General features: G+C 39.4%; 1 protein-coding gene and 1 long non-coding RNA gene across 3 annotated transcripts; one reads left to right on the forward strand and one right to left on the reverse strand.

Moving 5' to 3' along the window:
- Window positions 1–2,081: 2,081 nt before the first annotated feature.
- On the reverse strand, window positions 2,082–13,677 carry LOC307014754. The gene is made up of 3 exons (XR_013801312.1): window positions 13,234–13,677; window positions 3,643–3,753; window positions 2,082–2,347 (listed from the first exon to the last, which is right to left on the reverse strand). It is a non-coding gene; the product is annotated as an uncharacterized lncRNA (long non-coding RNA).
- Window positions 12,887–19,427, forward strand: LOC307014752 (epithelial membrane protein 1). 2 transcript variants are annotated; one of them, XM_079642863.1, is made up of 5 exons: window positions 12,887–13,037; window positions 14,468–14,559; window positions 16,008–16,116; window positions 16,964–17,104; window positions 18,246–19,427. In XM_079642863.1, exons 2-5 carry the CDS (start codon window positions 14,482–14,484, stop codon window positions 18,404–18,406), a joined length of 489 nt encoding a protein of 162 aa, XP_079498989.1. In that variant the 5' UTR covers window positions 12,887–13,037; window positions 14,468–14,481; the 3' UTR covers window positions 18,407–19,427. The 2 variants fall into 2 exon arrangements, with proteins under 2 accessions (XP_079498989.1, XP_079498990.1); XM_079642864.1 differs by lacking the exon at window positions 12,887–13,037 and adding an exon at window positions 13,751–13,891.
- Window positions 19,428–20,138: the final 711 nt, after the last annotated feature.

Genomic DNA, 20,138 nt, shown 5'->3' on the forward strand with positions numbered 1-20,138 from the left:
GTGCTGTAGTTCCTTTATAGCCCAACATTAGCCTCCTTTAGATTAGCGGTGGTGACGTGAAGTCATGTGACCGTGCTGTAGTTCCTTTATAGCCCAACATTAGCCGCCTTTAGCTTAGCGGTGGTGACGTGAAGTCATGTGACCGTGCTGTAGTTCCTTTAGAGCCCAACATTAGCCGCCTTTAGCTTAGCGGTGGTGACGTGAAGTCATGTGACCGTGCTGTAGTTCCTTTAGAGCCCAACATTAGCCGCCTTTAGCTTAGCGGTGGTGACGTGAAGTCATGTGACCGTGCTGTAGTTCCTTTATAGCCTAACGTTAGCTTTTTACCTTTGCATTGAACTACATCACGGTCACATGACTTCACGTCCCCACCGCTAAGCTAAAGGCGGCTAATGTTCAGTTGGCTCTTGTTAGCAAATGCAGTTTTCAAGACACAAGAAGCTTCAAACATTAACTAGTTGGATATTTAGTGATGTATTTCATGATGTAGAACAAAACAAAAGAACATCTCTCCAGGGAACCTAGAGGTGCTCAAATGCTAACTAATGTCCAGGTTTGAGGACTCATTCCTGCACCACTCTATTACCCCTGTAAATCCTGTGAAAATACACTTGGGCTGTTCTTTTCTAATAGGACTTTTGAAATGTCAGGGCCGGGTTGTGTAAGACAGGCGACCACAGACAGAGCTTTATTGTTGTGTAAAGCAGCAGGGACTGTGGTCAGGATCACTCACTGGCATGTAGGCACTGTGGCTTTGTTTCACAGACATGTTGAAATACTCCCTTTCTGAGGCTCCTCACAAACACCCAATCAAAGGATTTCATATTACTCAACCAAAAATAGCTATCTTTTAAGTCACTCTTTGAAAAGCATTGAATTTGCACTATAACTTCCTGTGCCATCTGTCTGTGTTTGTTATAGCTTATCTATTTTAAACCTATTTTGAGACTGATTAAATAATTGTTTTTACCAATTAGTAGTTAAGTATAGCCTCCTTTTATGTGATTTGGTTAGTGTTAGGCGTTTCTGTAGAGCAGGAACTCTGTCTGATTCTAGATGTGTTAGTAATACATATTTTAAATACTTTCTGTTTAGTGCCCCCTGTCTAACGCTCTGGATATTTCACTGGTGTGTCCCATTTCACATATCTCCATTCTTTCTTATGAATTCTTTAAAAAAGTTAATGATAAAAGAGTCAAAGGTGGAAGTAGTAGATTTTTAACTGGAATACAATTATTAATACCACACTGCAGAGAAGTAAAATCCCTGCAAGTAATCCGCGAAATGTAATTCAAGTATTAAATGCAAAAGTACTCAAAGCAAAATAAATACAAAATAACATTAAGAAAGATTATTATTTATCTCTCAATCTGCTAATTATTGAATTGAATAAGCAGTTTTTGTTTAAACTGTTGTCTAGATTTATCTATAGCCTACCAAAACATCATATTTAGTCCAAAAGTCCCGCATTCAAAGTGTTGCTTGAGTAGAGGTAAGTAAGTATAACCCATAAAAAAATATCTTTTTAAAAGCCGAAAAATATTCTGAATAAATAAGAAAATTCCCCAAATGTGTAAATGTACAGTTTAAAAGACTCAGTGCAGTAGTAAATATATAAAAATCACACAATGTACTGTAGTGAGTAAAAATAACAATATTTCCCTTTAAATTGTAAGTTTAAAGTGGCAGAAAATACTGAAGTACAAGTACCTCTAAATTGTACTTCGGCACATGTACTGTGTTACATTCCTCCAGTGCCCACAGTAAACCACACACTGAGAGAACACCCTGAACCAGAAAACCCTGAGAGAGCATTTAAAGTGATCTGCGGTAATACCTGTGTGCGCATGCATACACACACACACACACACACACACACACACACACACACACACACACACACACACACACACACACACACACACACACACACACACACACACACACACACACACACACACACACACACACACACACACACACACACACACACACACACACACACACACAGTGCAACACACACACAGACACACAGACAGAGTAGCACAGTGCAACACACACACACACACACACACACACACACACACACACACACACACACACACACACACACACACACACACATACACACACACACACACACACACACACACACACACACACACACACACACACACACACACACACACACACACACACACACACACACACACACACACACACACACACACAGAGAGTATCTCTGGTTCTTCCAGTACTGATCAGCGGAGGCAGCAACAAAGGGCTGATTGTTGAGGAGCCTCCTGATTGGTCCTCTTCAGAAAATACACACTCTGGATTTGCCAACCTGTGTTTGAATATAAAAAGACATGTTGTGGCTAAGCTCCTGCAACACCTCCGAATATATGAAGCCGACATGGGAGAGTCAAACACTCGCTCATTTACAGCATGGAGTCAGAAGTCCTATATTAGTCCCAAAGCGTGGTTATTTACGGCCTTTGAATCAGCAATACAAAGAGGAGACATATATATTAAAGGGGGCTAACACACTTTAATAAAATCAAAAATTAAATAAGTAGACAATTAAAGGTGGGGTAGGTAAGTTTGAGAAACCGGCTCGAGATACACTTTTTGTTATATTCCATGGAATGCTCTTAACATCCCGATAGCAATGAATATCTGAAGTGCTTTGACAAAAAATACATTTAAAAAATGTCATCTCTGGAAGCCGTGGTTCTGTAAAAAGCACGACCAATCATCTGAGCCGGCCCGGCTAAAGTAACTGGATGGCCTACCTGCCTGTCAGCCTTCCACCTGTGCACAAACTTATCTCGTGCCCTCATTGGTCATGTGCGCGTTCGTGTGTGTTGGAGGAGGGGCTCTGTAAGGAAGTGGCACATTTTTTCCGGTTATGTATTTTCAAATTCTAGCGCACTCGAGCTGGTTTCTCCAAAATTACCTACCCCACCTTTAATTAAATAGGAAGCAATATTTAAAATAAAATAAAATAAAAACACATCAAATGAGGACTGGGACACATAAAAAAAAAAAAGAATCACATGTAGAGTTTACAATGCATTTGAACTAAGTCAGACAAAAAATAAGAAATGTTTATGATCCTAGATGTTTATTACAATCCCATTTCCCCCAATATTTATCCCTCTTCAATCCTTTTTATTAACTTGCGCCCATAATAATCCTCATCATGTATTTATAGTTGTGTTATTGAGACCTTTAGGGATATTTCCAAGGCACAACAGCTTTTATAATAGTTATATTATTGTTCCTTTTCTTACAATTTAAGTTCCCTTACTGATTCTACACCAAAGCAAATTCCTCTGTATGTGTCCATGGCAAGACACCGGATTCTGATAGTGCATTTCTTTTTTTAAAGAAAGGCAGATTTTTTTAAATGACTCACTTCATTCCAAAAGGCCCCAAAAACTCACATGTGTATTTACTCTAAAAATAAATGATGGATGACTCATGGCGTTTCATCTCAAGAACAAAACAAAATTATTGCAAAACTCAAGGTTTTTTTTCCACTATATCTGTTTGACTGGAGGCTTCTTGAGTAATGCATAGTGTTGCAGGAGGAGGGAGTGCCGTATCAAACTGTACAACCCAAACCCTTTACATCACCTGCAGGGTGGGGTCGACTCGCCCAATCAGGTCCGACTGCATTCACACTTCAGTCTCTCTGTTGGTCTCTGGCTTTTGTGTACTCTCTATCGTCCTCAGGCTAAAGTTCACCTGTAGTGAGAACAGTTTGTTAAGACATTTATTCATCAAGCCACATAGTCTGGGAAAAAGTGGAGGCAAAATAAATATGGTTCCACATTTTTCTTCACTATTAAAGTCAATAATTTACAACAAAAAACGTAGATATTCTTTGGATTGAACTGAAGAAAATGCAATATGTATCGACATTTTTATTTTTTATAAATATTTTTTATACATGTAAAGAATGCATTTTTGTAAGAATAAAGCTACCATAGATTCATAAAATAGAAAATATATATATTTTCTTTTTTTAAATTATCTGAAATTCTGGAACTTAACTCTGAATATTTCCCAGCTCTGTAATAAAAACAAATTACCAAAAATCTAATTACACAGATTGAAAAGCTGCTGAAATGATCACATGCACCACCTTCACATGCATACAGGGAGTCATCAGTTTACGACTAAATTCTCTGAGGTCGAAGTGGAAAATGTAGGAAATAAAATTCAAAAATTAACGAGAGAAAAAAACAATTATCTGAAATCATAGTCAAAACTTTACATGAAACAATCTCGGAAATTCAGATTATATTTTGTGAAAACCTTCCTTCTCCTGTACTCCTTAGCTTCCTTTTAAACCTTTAAAAAATATATATATATAGATAAACTGTATATAAAAAGGAGAGAATGCTATCAAATAATTCAAAGGTTAACAACAAAGAACACACATAAATTAAAACAATAAAAAGACAAAAGGAATTATTCAATAAAAAAAAAAAATATATATATAAATAGAAAATACCGTTGTTGAAAGAAATATATAATAAAACATTTTAAATATTTTTTTCCTTCTAATTTGTTATTATTTGGTGCAGGCACGAAACATACTACCAATAGAAATACATTGCTTCTAACATCGTTCTGTTTCAGAATACTGAAATCTGTAATTTGTTATTATTTACATTGCTTTAAAAATCGTTCTGTGTGACACGAAAAAAATGGCGAAATCGTGTTGGTGAACACGAATCAATAGATTAAATGTCGTGACTATAACACGAAATGCCGTGAGACGTTGATACAGAGGTGTCTCTTATCTTGGGTGGGGCTTTACGAGAAAAAGCGGTCGATTTTTAAGAGAAGAAACACCTCCATCCCAAACCTGAATTAGAAAACTTCAAAGCTCTGATCTCTCCCCGAGGGACGGGCTGTGTTTATTCAGTGACATCGAGGCGTGGTGTCAGAAACTCTGCTGAAAATGAATGATAAGATCAGAGCTTGTATGCAAAATGGAAAGAGATGAGTCCATGTTCTGGATAAGTGAGGGAAAACCTACTTACATGTTATACTTGGTCAGGCACAACATACTGATATGAACCTGAAAATGAGCATAAAGTAATATCTTATACACTATTTGTATGTATTGTAAAATACACATTTATTGGTTTTATATAGTGTAGTACAATGCAGACTTGGAGTAGAATAAATAAATGAAATATCAAGGTGGAGTATTTTCATGGTATTCACCTGTGTAGTCAATTAACTCTACTTCTCTTTTTGAGTTCCCTGGTGCATCAACATCCCATCAGTTACTGAAGTGGTTGAAGGTTTACAGTTATTATTATAATTGCAGCCTAAATAAATGCTTTGTATTGAACACATGGGGCAGTTAGGACATATTTTGATTAGTATCTATATCATAAAGAAGTGGGAGAAGTACTCAGATCTTGTACTTGAGTAAAAGTAGAAGTACTCAGATCTTGTACTTGAGTAAAAGTAGAAGTACTCAGATCTTGTACTTGAGTAAAAGTAGAAGTGCTCAGATCTTGTTCTTGAGTAAAAGTAGAAGTACTCAGATCTTGTTCTTGAGTAAAAGTAGAAGTACTCAGATCTTGTTCTTGAGTAAAAGTAGAAGTACTCAGATCTTGTTCTTGAGTAAAAGTAGAAGTACTCAGATCTTGTTCTTGAGTAAAAGTAGAAGTACTCACATCTTGTACTTGAGTAAAAGTAGAAGTGCTCAGATCTTGTACTTGAGTAAAAGTAGAAGTACTCAGATCTTGTTCTTGAGTAAAAGTAGAAGTACTCAGATCTTGTACTTGAGTAAAAGTGGAAGTACTCAGATCTTGTGGTTGAGTAAAAGTAGAAGTACTGAGATCTTGTTCTTGAGTAAAAGTAGAAGTGCTCAGATCTTGTACTTGAGTAAAAGTAGAAGTACTCAGATCTTGTACTTGAGTAAAAGTAGAAGTACTCAGATCTTGTACTTAGTAAAAGTAGAAGTACTCACATCTTGTACTTGAGTAAAAGTAGAAGTACTCAGATCCTGTACTTGAGTAAAAGTAAAAGTACTCAGATCCTGTACTTGAGTAAAAGTAAAAGTACTCAGATCTTGTTCTTGAGTAAAAGTAGAAATACTCAGATCTTGTACTTAGTAAAAGTAGAAGTACTCACATCTTGTACTTGAGTAAAAGTAGAAGTACTCAGATCCTGTACTTGAGTAAAAGTAAAAGTACTCAGATCCTGTACTTGAGTAAAAGTAGAAGTACTCAGATCTTGTTCTTGAGTAAAAGTAGAAATACTCAGATCTTGTACTTGAGTAAAAGTAGAAGTACTCAGATCTTGTACTTGAGTAAAAGTAGAAGTACTCAGATCTTGTACTTGAGTAAACGTAGAAGTCCCAGAGTGTAGGAATACTCTGTTACAGTAAAAGTCCTGCATTCAAAATGTTCCTCAAGTAAAAGTAGAAAAGTATTTTCATCAAAATCTAGTGAAAGTAGCGACAGTAAAAGTAGTCATTCTGCAGATTGGTCCATTTCAGAATAATATGATATGTTTTATAATGATTGATCATGAAAGTGTTCTCAAAGCTGGTAAAGGTGCAGCTAGTCTGAATGACTTTGTATACTGCAGGGTAGCTTATGGATTTACTCCAGGTGGAACTAAAGTCTGATTTAACACTTGATTGTATTTCACATCCACATCTGTAAAGCAACTAGAGGTATTAAATACATGTAGTGGAGCAAAAGTACACCATTAAAATCTGAATTGTAGTGGAGTAGAAGTATAGGTAGCAAATACTCAAGTAAAGTACCTACAAATTGTACTTAAGTAGTAAATCTACTTAGTTACTTGACACCACTGATCAGTATCTTCTAGTAATTATCTGGCAACATTTATAGTTGGAAAACATGTAACCAGTTGGATTTTGAAACCATAAACATATTAAACATACATCTTCGCACTCACATGTCAAATATGGTTTATAAAATCTAGGGATAAAGGTGGTGTATTGTTGACTGTGGCTCCCATTGAGAGTGATAGTGTTGTCATGGAAATGGACGATGTGTTACCATGGCAAAGGTCTCAGGTCTCATGCTGGTTATGTTTAGCATTCCTGCTCTCTGATCCACGTATGAAAAAAAAAAAGAAGTTTCTTTTCCATGACGACCGCATTAAAACACACAGGACTCACTCTCAGCTTTCACAAAAGGAGAAGAGCCTTGGTTTCATTTAGTGAGAAAGAAGTGTGTGTGTGTGTGTGTGTGTGTGTGTGTGTGTGTGTGTGTGTGTGTGTGTGTGTGTGTGTGTGTGTGTGTGTGTGTGTGTGTGTGTGTGTGTATCTCTCGCTTTGTGTGTGTCCCTATCTGTGTGTGTGAGTGTGAGTGTGAGTGTGTGTGTGTGTGTGTGTGTGTGTGTGTGTGTGTGTGTGTGTATCTCTCGCTTTGTGTGTGTCCCTGTGTGTGTGTGTGTGTGTGTGTGTGTGTGTGTGTGTGTGTGTGTATCTCTCGCTTTGTGTGTGTCCCTATCTGTGTGTGTGAGTGTGAGTGTGAGTGTGTGTGTGTGTGTGTGTGTGTGTGTGTGTATCTCTCGCTTTGTGTGTGTCCCTGTGTGTGTGTGTGTGTGTGTGTGTGTGTGTGTGTGTGTGTGTCTCTTTGTGTGTGTGTGTGTGTGTATATCCCTCGCTTTGTGTGTGTCCCTGTCTGTGTGTGTGTGTGTGTGTGTGTGTGTGTGTGTGTATCTCTCGCTTTGTGTGTGTCCCTATCTGTGTGTGTGTGTGTGTATTTGTGTGTCCGTGTGTGTGTGTGTGTGTGTGTGTGTGTGTGTGTGTGTGTGTGTGTGTGTCTGTGTGTGTGTCTCTCTCTCTCTTTGTGTGTGTCCCTGTGTGTGTGTGTGTGTGTGTGTGTGTGTGTGTGTGTGTGTGTGTGTGTGTCTCTTTGTGTGTGTGTGTGTGTGTATATCCCTCGCTTTGTGTGTGTCCCTGTCTGTGTGTGTGTGTGTGTGTGTGTGTGTGTGTGTGTGTGTGTGTGTGTGTGTATCTCTCGCTTTGTGTGTGTCCCTATCTGTGTGTGTGAGTGTGAGTGTGTGTGTGTGTGTGTATCTCTCGCTTTGTGTGTGTCCCTATCTGTGTGTGTGTGTGTGTGTATTTGTGTGTCCGTGTGTGTGTGTGTGTGTCCGTGTGTGTGTGTGTGTGTGTGTGTGTCTGTGTGTGTCTGTGTCTCTCTCTCTCTTTGTGTGTGTCCCTGTGTGTGTGTGTGTGTGTGTGTGTGTGTGTGTGTGTGTGGGTGTGTGTGTGTAAATTGGATCTGCTGCATCTGAAGATCAGCGCACAGGTGGATGATTTCTAACCGCCCCCCCCCCCCCCCCCGCTCTACCTGAGGCGGACCAGGAAGACTTTGACTCACCGCTCTTATTTGAATAGAAACCAGAAGAAAACAAGTGACCTCAGCTCCACGCCCAGAGTATTTCTGTCTCTCGTGTTTATATGACTGAGTTTCATTGGTGATGATCTTATCTTTATATCTTCATTTTCTACTGTCTTGAGTGGGCTGTGCCACAGCATGCAGTTGTAAGCAGGAGAGCAAAGTTATTCCTGGAAAAAGATTTTAGGAGAATAATTACGCAAATCACAAATGGGGCAAATCAGGCAGTCAACTCGAGCACCAATGATACCTTGCTGCTGTGTTCACTTGCTATTGCTACGTTCATGTTCCTGCTGCTGTGTTTCATGTTGCTCGCCTGCCCCCCACCACCACCCCAGCTCCACCCCAGCTTCCACCTGTAGGCTCGGGGGATAGTTATCTAATCATCACTCAATGTTCTTTGTAAATCTGTGGAGTGATGAGGCCGGAGCCTAGACGCCAAACTCATATACGCCGGTGTCTGACTAAACTTGTTTTGGGAGTTTTTTTCCAATAATATGTTATTTTTCCTGAGGAACGTCTGGTTTATTGTCTCGAATTTATGAATGTATTTAGAGATTAAAGTTAACCGTATACGATAAAAATACTTGGATATTGTCAGAGATTAAAGTCACAATTTTAGGCGAATTAAAGTTATTAACTTATAATGTTTGTACAATATTTTTGTATTTAAATCTGTTTTCCTTCAAATTGGGGGTAGGGTAATATTCCACACAATTCAGAATATAAAGTTGAAACCCTTTTATCAAAGTTACAATCTCCCTGACCCTTCACTATACATGTATTTATTTCTACTGCCACTTTATCCATCAAGTCCCTATTTCAGAATTATAGCATTTCAAATGTTGTAAATTGCTAGTTTTCAACGTAACTTGCATTTTTCTTCAGAAAATTGAACTTTTCTAGTATTTCTGGAATAATTGCTGAATACTGAACCTGCCCCCAATTATGTATGGGCTCTACTTCAAAGACTAAGAAGAAAATTGGATTTCTGTAAAGAATGATTAAACGGGCAAAATATCCTCATATTTGAGCCTGATTTGTTTTTTCTTCAGGAAAGTATTCTCGGCATGTGTACGATGGTTTGTGGTGACCTTTCTGAGTTATTAGACACGGTTAGCAGAGAGCCTCTGACATTTACACTCAGAAACCACAACATTTAATCAATGACCTCCGTGACAAACAGCTAAATGTTATTATGTTTATTAAATAGAGTCTCAGTTAGAAAATCTCCCTCAAACTGAGCATGTGATGTGTTCAGGAGCAGATGTTTCAGAGGAATTTGGTTGAATTTGAGGTACTTGCAGGGCCGCCGCTTGAACCGGACCAGAAGGGGGCCCCCATAGAAGGTAGATTAAGAAGGTCCACAGCAAACACCCTTTAATTTACTGCAACGACATGTCGGGAAACCCCCTCAAGGCGGCCCAATGAATAGCGCACCTTAAAATGCTGCTTCTTATCTTAAGTTTCGTTGCCTTGCTCCGCTCCGGGGGGGGGGGGGGCTGTCGGCTGTTTCGAGGGGCCCCCAGTGAATTTTTTCCTAGGGCCCCCACAGACTCTAGAATCGGCACTGGGTACTTGTATTTCAACCAGGAGAGACAGTTTTGATGTAAGAATACATATTTATTGCCAGGAATACACAAATGAATGTGATGGAGTTTTGGCAATTAGGCCCTGTTGTACAGGAGTATCATTCGGGAGGGGAGAACCGATCCGATGAAACCCCCCAGGGTCTAGACACTGGTGGTGGTGAATGGACGGTTGGGGTCGGTCTGAAGGGGAGGGGCTTAGCTCGACCCTGGTGGTGGTGAAGGGATAGTTGGGGTCGGTCTGAAGGGGAGGGGCTTAGCTTAACCCTGGTGGTGGTGAATGGATAGTTGGGGTCGGTCTGAAGGGGAGGGGCTTAGCTTGACCCTGGTGGTGGTGAATGGATAGTTGGGGTCGGTCTGAAGGGGAGGGGCTTAGCTTGACCCTGGTGGTGGTGAATGGATAGTTGGGGTCGGTCTGAATGGGAGGGGCTTAGCTTGACCCTGGTGGTGGTGAATGGATAGTTGGGGTCGGTCTGAAGGGGAGTGGCTTAGCTTGACCCTGGTGGTGGTGAATGGATAGTTGGGGTCGGTCTGAAGGGGAAGGGCTTAGCTTGACCCTGGTGGTGGTGAATGGATGGTTGGGGTCGGTCTGAAGGGGAGGGGCTTAGCTTGACCCTGGTGGTGGTGAATGGATAGTTGGGATCGGTCTGAAGGGGAGGGGCTTACCTTGACCCTAGTGGTGGTGAATGGATAGTTGAGTTCGGTCTGAAGGGGAGTGGCTTAGCTTGACCCTGGTGGTGGTGAATGGATAGTTGGGTTCGGTCTGAAGGGGAGTGGCTAAGCTTGACCCTGGATTCAGAGGGACAGGAGGTGAAAAGGGGTGGAGGAGGGTTGCGTCGAGTCACCTGAAATGACAGCTGTCAGAGGTGGGAGAGCAGATTTAAAAGGGTTAGCAGAGCGCTATGATAGGCTTGTGAGAATAGAGCGAAATAATTGGTTAAGCTGGGGAGTGACGCCCGCGATCACTTATTGAGAGGAGAGAGAGTAGTCACATAGGAATATTAAATGAATGAGTAAAGAAGGTCTTCCTGTTTGAACTTGCGCCGAGCTTAATTTCACCTGAGTATTTCTTACCATGTTATGCTAGTTCATACGTTCACTCCAGTATTAGCTTCTTGGTTTTTATTGATTATGAAAACACACATAATAATACATTTTTTGGATATCTTTTTTTAATCTTGCCAGTTACTTTTGGCATTAGGGCAGGGATATCTAGATACTTTCCAAGCTTTGACATAATGAATTGTGCTACTTTTAAAGCAAGCAACAATGTTTTCAAATCTGTAATCAAAAAGGTCCGCAAAAAAACTATCGAAGCAGTTCCTCCCGTTGCTACGTTAGTTCAAACAGTAACAACAGACTATTTCTCGTAGCGGATGCATGTCATTTTAAATATGACTGTCGGGTGTTCTTTTCCCCATAATGACCGCCTCGCTGCACATTATCCCTTACTTAATCACTTCATCTCCAGCTATGAAACAATGAAGCATGGTAATAATTAATGACCTTGCAGCAGTATGCACACCCTCCTCCTTCTCCGCCTCCCCCCTTTAAATTCCTCTCTTCCTCCCTCCCTTTTCTCCCTCATGCCTTAACTTGCACTCATTTGCCCCCCTTCCTCCCTCCCTTTCCTCACAACCAACAACATTCCTTCATTCTGAAACTCCTTCCTCCTCCCTCGGCAACAAATGCGGGAAAGAGGGAGGAGATGGGGAACGCTCTCTGGCTGTTTGTTTACATGTGAAACAGAGACGCTGTGGTTGTGATTTGGCTCGTCTGTTGCCATGGCAGTGGGTGAGGAATCGTTGTAAATAATGCAAAATGTTTTGGGAGTTCCCCCCCCCCCCCCCTCACACGTCAGTGAGTCACTAGTACTCACCAGCTGAGGGAAGTACAGCTACTCAAGGCTGGTGTTCATATTTTATTTTCATTAATCATTATACACATTATTTATTGTGTGAAATGGAGCTATTTATTTATGTCTGCCTTTTATTTATTTCATTTTTTAAGTAGTTCGTGACAAACTTTGAACCTTGTTTTCTACCTTTTATTAATTAATTTGCATTTTATTTAATTGTTTTCATTCATTTATGACAATTTTTTTGTTATTCTTTCTTTTGTTAACTTATTATACTTATTTTTATTTTATTAATTTATTTTGTACTTTACAGATTAATTTCAAAATGTTAAAAATAAACATTGACATATTATGAAGATATCCAGTACCTTTACCAGCTGTGATCAAAACATTAATGCATCAGTTATTTAATATATATAATACTTTTAATTTTGGTACTTTAACCATATTTTACTAAAGGAAGATTTTGAAAGCAGGACTTTTTCTTTCTTTTGTGTATTTTGATGCAAATACTTGTTTTGCTTTACTTGAATAAGGTTTTAAAAGTTGGACTTTTACTTCTATCAGAGTATGTTTACGCGGTAGTATTATGTACTTAAGTAAAGTATCTGAATACTTCATCCACCTCTGAAAGTTTTAAATGACTTGTACTCTACTCGAGTATTTCCGTATTTCAGTATCTACTTCTAAAAAGAGAAATAATCAAATGTATTTTACAGCTTTAGTTCACTTCAACTTTTGATACTTCAAGTATATTTTGAATGCCACATAATTGAAGTAAAGCAGGACATTTTGAATTTGATCAGAGTTCTGCTTTGACTTCAGTAAACAATCTAGTCTCACCACTGCATGAGACACCAAACACAAAAGGAAAACATTTACATTTCCTGCCCACAGAAGTAGTGGAAATAGTGGCTGGAGTTTCTTTTTTTCTTACAGAAGTAGACAGACAGATCGGGTGTGACAGGCAGCGTGAAGCAGCGTCGGAGGAGGAGGAGCAGGGATTATGTTTAAAGCAACCAGAGGCTTGTCTGGGGTGTGGACTTAAAAAGAGGGCTGGGTCAAAAGAGTGAGGAAGGGTAGCTACTAGTTTTTGTGCATTTACAGTGAGAGTCTGAAATCAGTATCCCTGAGAGCAGGAGGAATTAGACGGAGACACACAGGCAGCAAACAGTAAGTCAAACTCTTATTTATACCTCTATAGGACTCCTTTATATATTTCCAATGTTTAAAATAGAGTATTTTAACAGGACTATGCAGGTTTTCTGTTTTATTGAATGAATGCAGGTGTGTGTGTGTGTGTGTGTGTGTGTGTGTGTGTGTGTGTGTGTGTGTGTGTGTGTGTGTGTGTGTGTGTGTCTGCAAATACCTGTTCACCTTCACGGGCTTCACAGTAACTGCTTTCCTGTCCTGGTGTCCAAAAAGGCTTCTTTCCACATGTTTTCAGCTCCTGTAGCACATCAAAGTTAATTGTTTTTAAAGATAGACTTTTTTACTGCATGCTTTTTGAATTTTTAGCAAACCTCAGCCACATGACCCCATTGTTTCTGCCTGGTGGAAAATAAGACACAGATCTAAAAATAAATAAATGTGGAGGTATTCCACAAGTGTGTTTGATATTAAAGCAACTGCTGACTGTTGAACTAACTTCACTGAAGTTGCTCATACAGTTTGAGCATTTGACAGAAGATCGAAATAATAAGAATATGTTCAAAAACGTTCTGGATCAGGTGAAAGGCGGGGGATGTTTGTAAAGATGCAGCAGGCGTGACATGTGATATATCGTGCAGCCGACCGGTTGCTCATTGTGTGTGTGTGTGTGTGTGTGTGTGTGTGTGTGTGTGTGTGTGTGTGTGTGTGTGTGTGTGTGTACCCAGCCCTTGACCACTCCCGTTGTCGAGAAAAACCGCTCGTTCCAGATGTGCCTCTCCGTTCACACACCCATTGCGGATTATTTACCTAAAAAAAAGTTGACACAACACAAAGTGGGTCAAAAGCCAGAAGAGCCACCAGTGACGAGGCCTCAGGTGAGAGAGAGAGCGGAGGTTACGATGTGTCGTAATTCAAACCCTGGGAAGCGGGCGTAGGCTTAACGTTAGAATGGCAGGTTTTCTTGACAGTTATTTTAAGGAGTGGAGACAAGCCTGAACTCATCTACCCCGCCACAAGCTTCCCTCCTTTACACCTTCAAACCCGCCAAACCGTATCTTCGATTTCCTTCCACAAATGTACATCAACACCTCTCGATAAGAGCGTTTCTCACTGTCTATGCAGGCATTTCACCGTGAGAGCTGTAACTCAGAGTAATTAGAAGTTGTGAAGCCACACCCTGAGTGGATGCCAGGTTTTCGCCTTGCTTTGAGTCTGTTTATGAAGATCTGTGTGCGTGCTTCGAGCTGGGGTGTTAAACCACACAGGAAGTGCCTTTGTTATTGGCCACATTTGACTCTTTCTGTCAAATTTCTGCTACTCACTGTAGCTGCCAGTCTGCTGTGTGTGTGTGTGTGTGTGTGTTTTATTAGCGAACGAGTTAGCCCTGCAGTTATCCTGCATAATAAAGTGGTGTGACAAGTTTCCTCTTGTGCTTCTCTTTCTTTCTCCAGCAATCGTCGTCATCATGCTGATCCTTCTCGCTGGTATCTTTGGCATTCACATCGTAGGCATCATCATCCTCCTGGTGGCCACCATTGACAATGTAAGTACATTTTGTTTGTTATTTTGTTTGTGCTGGAAGTTTAATTCAACACACCTGAACCACACCTTCTACTTCAGTTCTTGACGAGCCCTACATAATCCCTGACTTCCTCCCTAGTTTGAGTGTTAAAAACACAGAGCGATGTGCTTCTCCTTGATGCTGACAGACAGCAGAAATTCTTAGGAGGGATTTCTGCACTCTTATCAACGAGCCTCTGTTCTCCTCAGGGCCGCATTTTTGACATGTCTTGGTGACAGATGGGGCCGATGTAGTGTCGTCACCTGGTGTCACTGAGTGCATTTTAGCCCTAGGCACAGTGTTGTTAAGAAAGTGAACATACACATGTAAATATGTCAGATTCTTGCCTGTCATGTAGTGAATATTGCACATACCTGAGTGAGAAACAGGGAATGTGACGGTGACTGGCGGATGTGCCTTCCTACCTTTGATAATAGTCACTCTTGCTTGCAGCTTTTTAAATACATGTCATAACTGAGCGGGAACATCCGGGTCTGAAAAAGTAAAAACATTGCACCTTGAGTGGACTCCATTGGTTTCAAATACTTGTGTAGGAGACTATGAAAACATTTACCCTACTTCTCACTTGATTCAACACCTCAGTAAACATTTTCCAAAATGGTCACAATTGCTAGTTTTAAAGTATTGAGTTATCAATATCAACTGCTTTCAAAAACGAAATCAAATTGTGTAGAAATCTATGAGAAAAAAAAGCTTGATCTCACATGATTTATAACCTCAGTAATAATTGTCATGGTCTCAATCGCTAGTTTCAAGTCTTCTCCAATACAGCATGATGTTGTTTTTGTAAATTATGGACCAATTTAGGACCATAAAGAATCCCCTTTCTTTATCGTGAGGTATCCTTTAAGGCGTGGCTACTTTAACAAGTTGCTATCACAATGTTCTCCGGTTTGGGTGTTGTCTGTGATTGCTCCTTTTCACTGTGTTTTCCAGCCAATTGTAATAATTTGTCTGCCTTTAAAATATCTCAGTGTTCTCCTTAAGATCCACCCTCTCGTTTGAACTCTGGTTCCAATAAAACATTATGGCTACAACCAAAAACTAACATGGCGACAAACCAAAATATCAAGATGGCGGCGATCAAAACACGTCATGTCTAAATTTGAAACCCTAGATTTGCGAAACTTGGCGAAAACACTCGTCCGATGACTTGGGGACACTTTAACAATGCCTAACGTTAAAATTTGAGCATGTTGCGACTTTGGCCATTCTTTATATACAGTGTAGTCAGAACACAGGTTGAACACACACTATGTTTACACACCCTCCTGCTTTGAAGGATCCCTCCAGCATTCATTCGTTAACCTTTATTCAGCTCATAGGAACGTTTTTCATACTTGTCCAACCGCTGCAACAAAGTCGGACCATGATTTTTAAAGTAACATCTCGTTTCTTTCCTGTTTTAGGTTTGGTGGATGACTGACGAAATATCCACTGATGTGTGGGCTCGGTGGATTCAGACGAACGGGGTGTGGAACCTCACAGATCTTCCCACAGGTTCACACTACCCACAGGGTAAGTCAAACACACCGCCTTTAAAGAGGAGAACTTGTTGCCATGGGCACTACACTTTGACAAAATCATATTTACTTAATTAAAAACAAAGTTTGCCCTCAACGTTTTATTGATTTTGTTGCCAGTTTGTTCAACTTGTTCTGATATCACTTTGTTTTGTCAAAGATACTGGAAAACTGTCTTCAAACCCACAGTACTTCTCTTAAATATTGAGTCATGCCTAAAAAACACCAATCAAAGTCATCTTTAAGCATCTTTTTTTTAGTTTAACACTGAAAACTCTACCGAGGCTTCTCTGGTTGTTGTTTTATTGGATTTTGAGAAATACTGTTGCTACGTCCCGATTGGTGCACGGAGTCATCCTTTTCTTCAAATGAAATGAGAAACATTGAAGTGATGTTATCTTACTTTATCTAGCCCTTTATGCGGCATCTTTCCAGAACATGGCATGCAAATGATTTGAAAAAACACAATGGGTTTTCAGTTATCCAAATAATTCCTTTTGCATTGCAAATCAAGACCAGTATAGCTCAAAATGACGCTAACATAATGCAAAGATGTCAAATGTCGTAGCAGAACTCAATGAAATGACTTCATCTTGAACCTAATGTAAAGTGATGTTAACTTTTGGACCTTCAAAATACTCAGCATGTTTCAAAATCCTGAGATATTTATGGTGTTTGAATGCCACATTCCTGCCATTCTGACCAGATGTGACCAGAACACGGTGTCACTGCAGAGTAACAGTTTCCTGGGTGTGTCAGTGTGATGTTTAGCACATAGCGACACTCCTCCCTCTCACACACACATTTTCACTGATATTCTCCCTCTCTGTCGCCCCCTGCAGATTACCTCCAGGCGGTGCAGGCCAGCTCGGTTCTCGCCTGTATTTTCTCCATCATTGGAATCTTTGTGTTTGTGGCTCAGCTGTTCACTCTGGAGAAAGGACAGAGGTTCACCATCTCCGGCGCCTTCCAGCTCCTCGCCTGTGAGTATCTGTGTTACTCTGTGGGGGAAGCGTACATTTACTCAAGTACTGAAATCAAGATAAGATAAGAAGTACTTTATTGATCCCAATTTGGGAAATGTTTGCGTTGCAGGCAGCAGCATAACAAGAAATGGCATTGTGCACAAACATTTAAGAGGCTAGAAATAAACATTCCAACATGTAAACATCTCAATAGAAATAAAATAGCATTAAAAACAAGTAGAAATTGAATTACAAAAAAAACTACTTTTAGGTCCCTGTACTTGAGTATTTCTATTCAATGCTGCTTTATACTTCATGTAATGTTCCCTAACATAATGCAAAATACACGAGTATGTGTGTTGTTGCATTTGTACACTCCCCCCTGTAAAACCAGAACATATCACATAAGCAAATGATAAATAAATAAATAAATAAAATAAAATCACAATTTTTACTCCACTGTATTTATTTTATAGCTTTAGTTCAGATTAAGATGTCACATTAAAAAAACAAGTGATAAACTAATGCATCTCTAAAAATGAATCTAACTGTTGCAAGAATGATCAAATATATAAAAAAAAAACGTAAGAAAGAAAGTCGTAATCATGGATAAATTGTGTATCAGGTTAATAAGATAATAAGTTTATTGATCCAAATGTGGGAAATGTTTGTGTTGCAGTATAAAAAGAAATGGCATTGTACAATACAAATAAGAAGACTAGAAATAAACAAGAAAGTAGAAAAATATACATGTGGAAATTACAAATGAACAAAAACAAAGTATAAAGCAAGTTATTATTATGTGTGTATATATATACATAAGTATATAAGGCAGTGGACTAGTGTGTTGGTGTTCGTATCGGGGGAGCACAGGTTCAAACCCCACTGCAGTCAGCATGTCGTTGTGTCCCTGGGCAAGACACTTCACCTCAACAAGTCAACAAGTAACATGTAATGTGAGGGAAGGAGTATTACATATTAAACTGAATATCTAAATGTAACATGTACGGTGTGATTTTAAGTCCAAGAGAAGCTATGGAGCAATTAATAGTGTGCAAACCAGTTGTAGTTTACTAGTTTTTGGTATAGGTTTCTTGACTTAATTCAGCGATCTGAGTACCTCTCTCCTCACTCACCTCCTCGTCTCCTTTCCTTGCAGGTCTTTGCATCATGATCGCAGCCGCCATCTACACCGACCGTTTCCACCTGGACGAGCAGAACGGCTGGTACGGTCACTGCTTCATCTTGGCGTGGATCGCCTTCTCCCTCACCTTCATCTCCTCCATCATTTACTTCGTGTTACGCAAGAAGACGGCGTGAGAAGGACACTAGAAGCTTTTCCCTGACCGACCCCCAAAAAACCCTCAGCTGGACATACCCTCGCTGCTGAAATCTGATTTATTTTTAGTCACAGATGTTGTAATATTTGACATCAGATTCAAGCTGCTAGTGTATATTTAGCTCAAGATAAACCTGTTAATCCTCTCAAATACTATCTTTGTTTAATTGAGTTTGCTGTCAGGTGTTTTCGTAGTGAAAGGCAAACTCAGGTAAATAACGGCTGTATTTGAGACCGTTTTCAACCCAGATTTTGGGCTGGATTTCTACAGATTAAGACTTTTTGTGGTGTTAACTGAACGAAATGTGCCTTAGTATACAAGACACCATGATAAATGAAGATCTATCATTATTTCTAGCAGGTTGAATGATAAAATCTGTGATATTTTTTGTTTGTTTTTGTACATTTATATTGGATAAAAAGGGGCGAGTTTATTCTTAGTTTTTTGTTATTTTATTTTTCTATTTTATTTTCTGCTCTGGTCTTACTTTATATAATGTGCTACGAGGTAAACGGAGTGTCCAAATGTGGTAAAAAAAAATCCATTCCTCTGTGGCAGATGTATTTGTAATCTAATGATAAGACCATATGATTATATATAACATATCATCTGTCAAATACTACATATTTTTGGGGATTACGAAGACACAAAACTGGTTTAAAAATGCAAGTGTAATGCCAACATCAAATATAAACTCTTACACTACATTACTTTATTCACAGTTAGTTTAAAAAATGTTTTTCCACTAAACTAGTATGTATGAAATTTGCCATTTTCCATAAATTAATTTTTTTTTCTGACTGTTAATCCAACCACTTGGGGTAATATCTGCTCTGTTTCCCCCAAATTCAACTGCCTTAAAGCGTGAGATATGATGTGTAAATATGTTTCTCATAATGCTCTGTACGTCTAAGGCTGTTTTATTTTTTGCTACTGTTATTTTTCATCATCGATGACAATAACAATGATTTTCACAATATTAAACTTGATTTCCGACCAACTATTGATGTTTTTCTTTCCCCCATTAGTTATCATAAGGAGTAAAAAGTAGTTGATTAAGTGTTACATTCTGTTAAATAATTGTTTTGAAACTGCAGACAAAAAGCAGTTTGATGACCACATTTATTAACATTTTGTGAATTGCCAAAACAAGATTCACACTGTTAAAAACTTTGAATTGCAAATAGTAAGAGACTTTTTTAAATAATACAGTAAAAGTATATTCAGTTTACAAAACAATGGTGCATTTAAACTTTCTGTTGTTGACTGCTCCAAGTATATTTAGACTTTAGTGAACATGAAATAGAGTGGTGCAGGAATGAGTCCTAAAACATGCATATTTGCATTCAAAAGTATTGTTGGGCACCAAATGATGTCACAGAGAAACACTGAAGTTGTAGTACCACCAAATGGCCACCACGGAAATGGCTTTAACTTCTGGTTTACTTTCTGCAAGCCTGGATCATCCCCAACATTAGCCACCTTTAGCTTAGCGGTGGTGACGTGAAGTCATGTGACCTTGATGTAGTTCCTTTATAGCCCAACATTAGCCACCTTTAGCTTAGCGGTGGTGACGTGAAGTCATGTGACCTTGATGTAGTTCCTTTATAGCGCAACATTAGCAACCTTTAGCTTAGCGGTGGTGACGTGAAGTCATGTGACCGTGCTGTAGTTTCTTTATAGCGTGTGGTGTTAATATGTGGAAATTATCC

Source organism: Notothenia rossii, assembly GCF_949606895.1.
Source record: "Notothenia rossii genome assembly, chromosome: 8".
In the NCBI taxonomy this organism is placed as follows: Eukaryota; Metazoa; Chordata; class Actinopteri; order Perciformes; family Nototheniidae; genus Notothenia; species Notothenia rossii.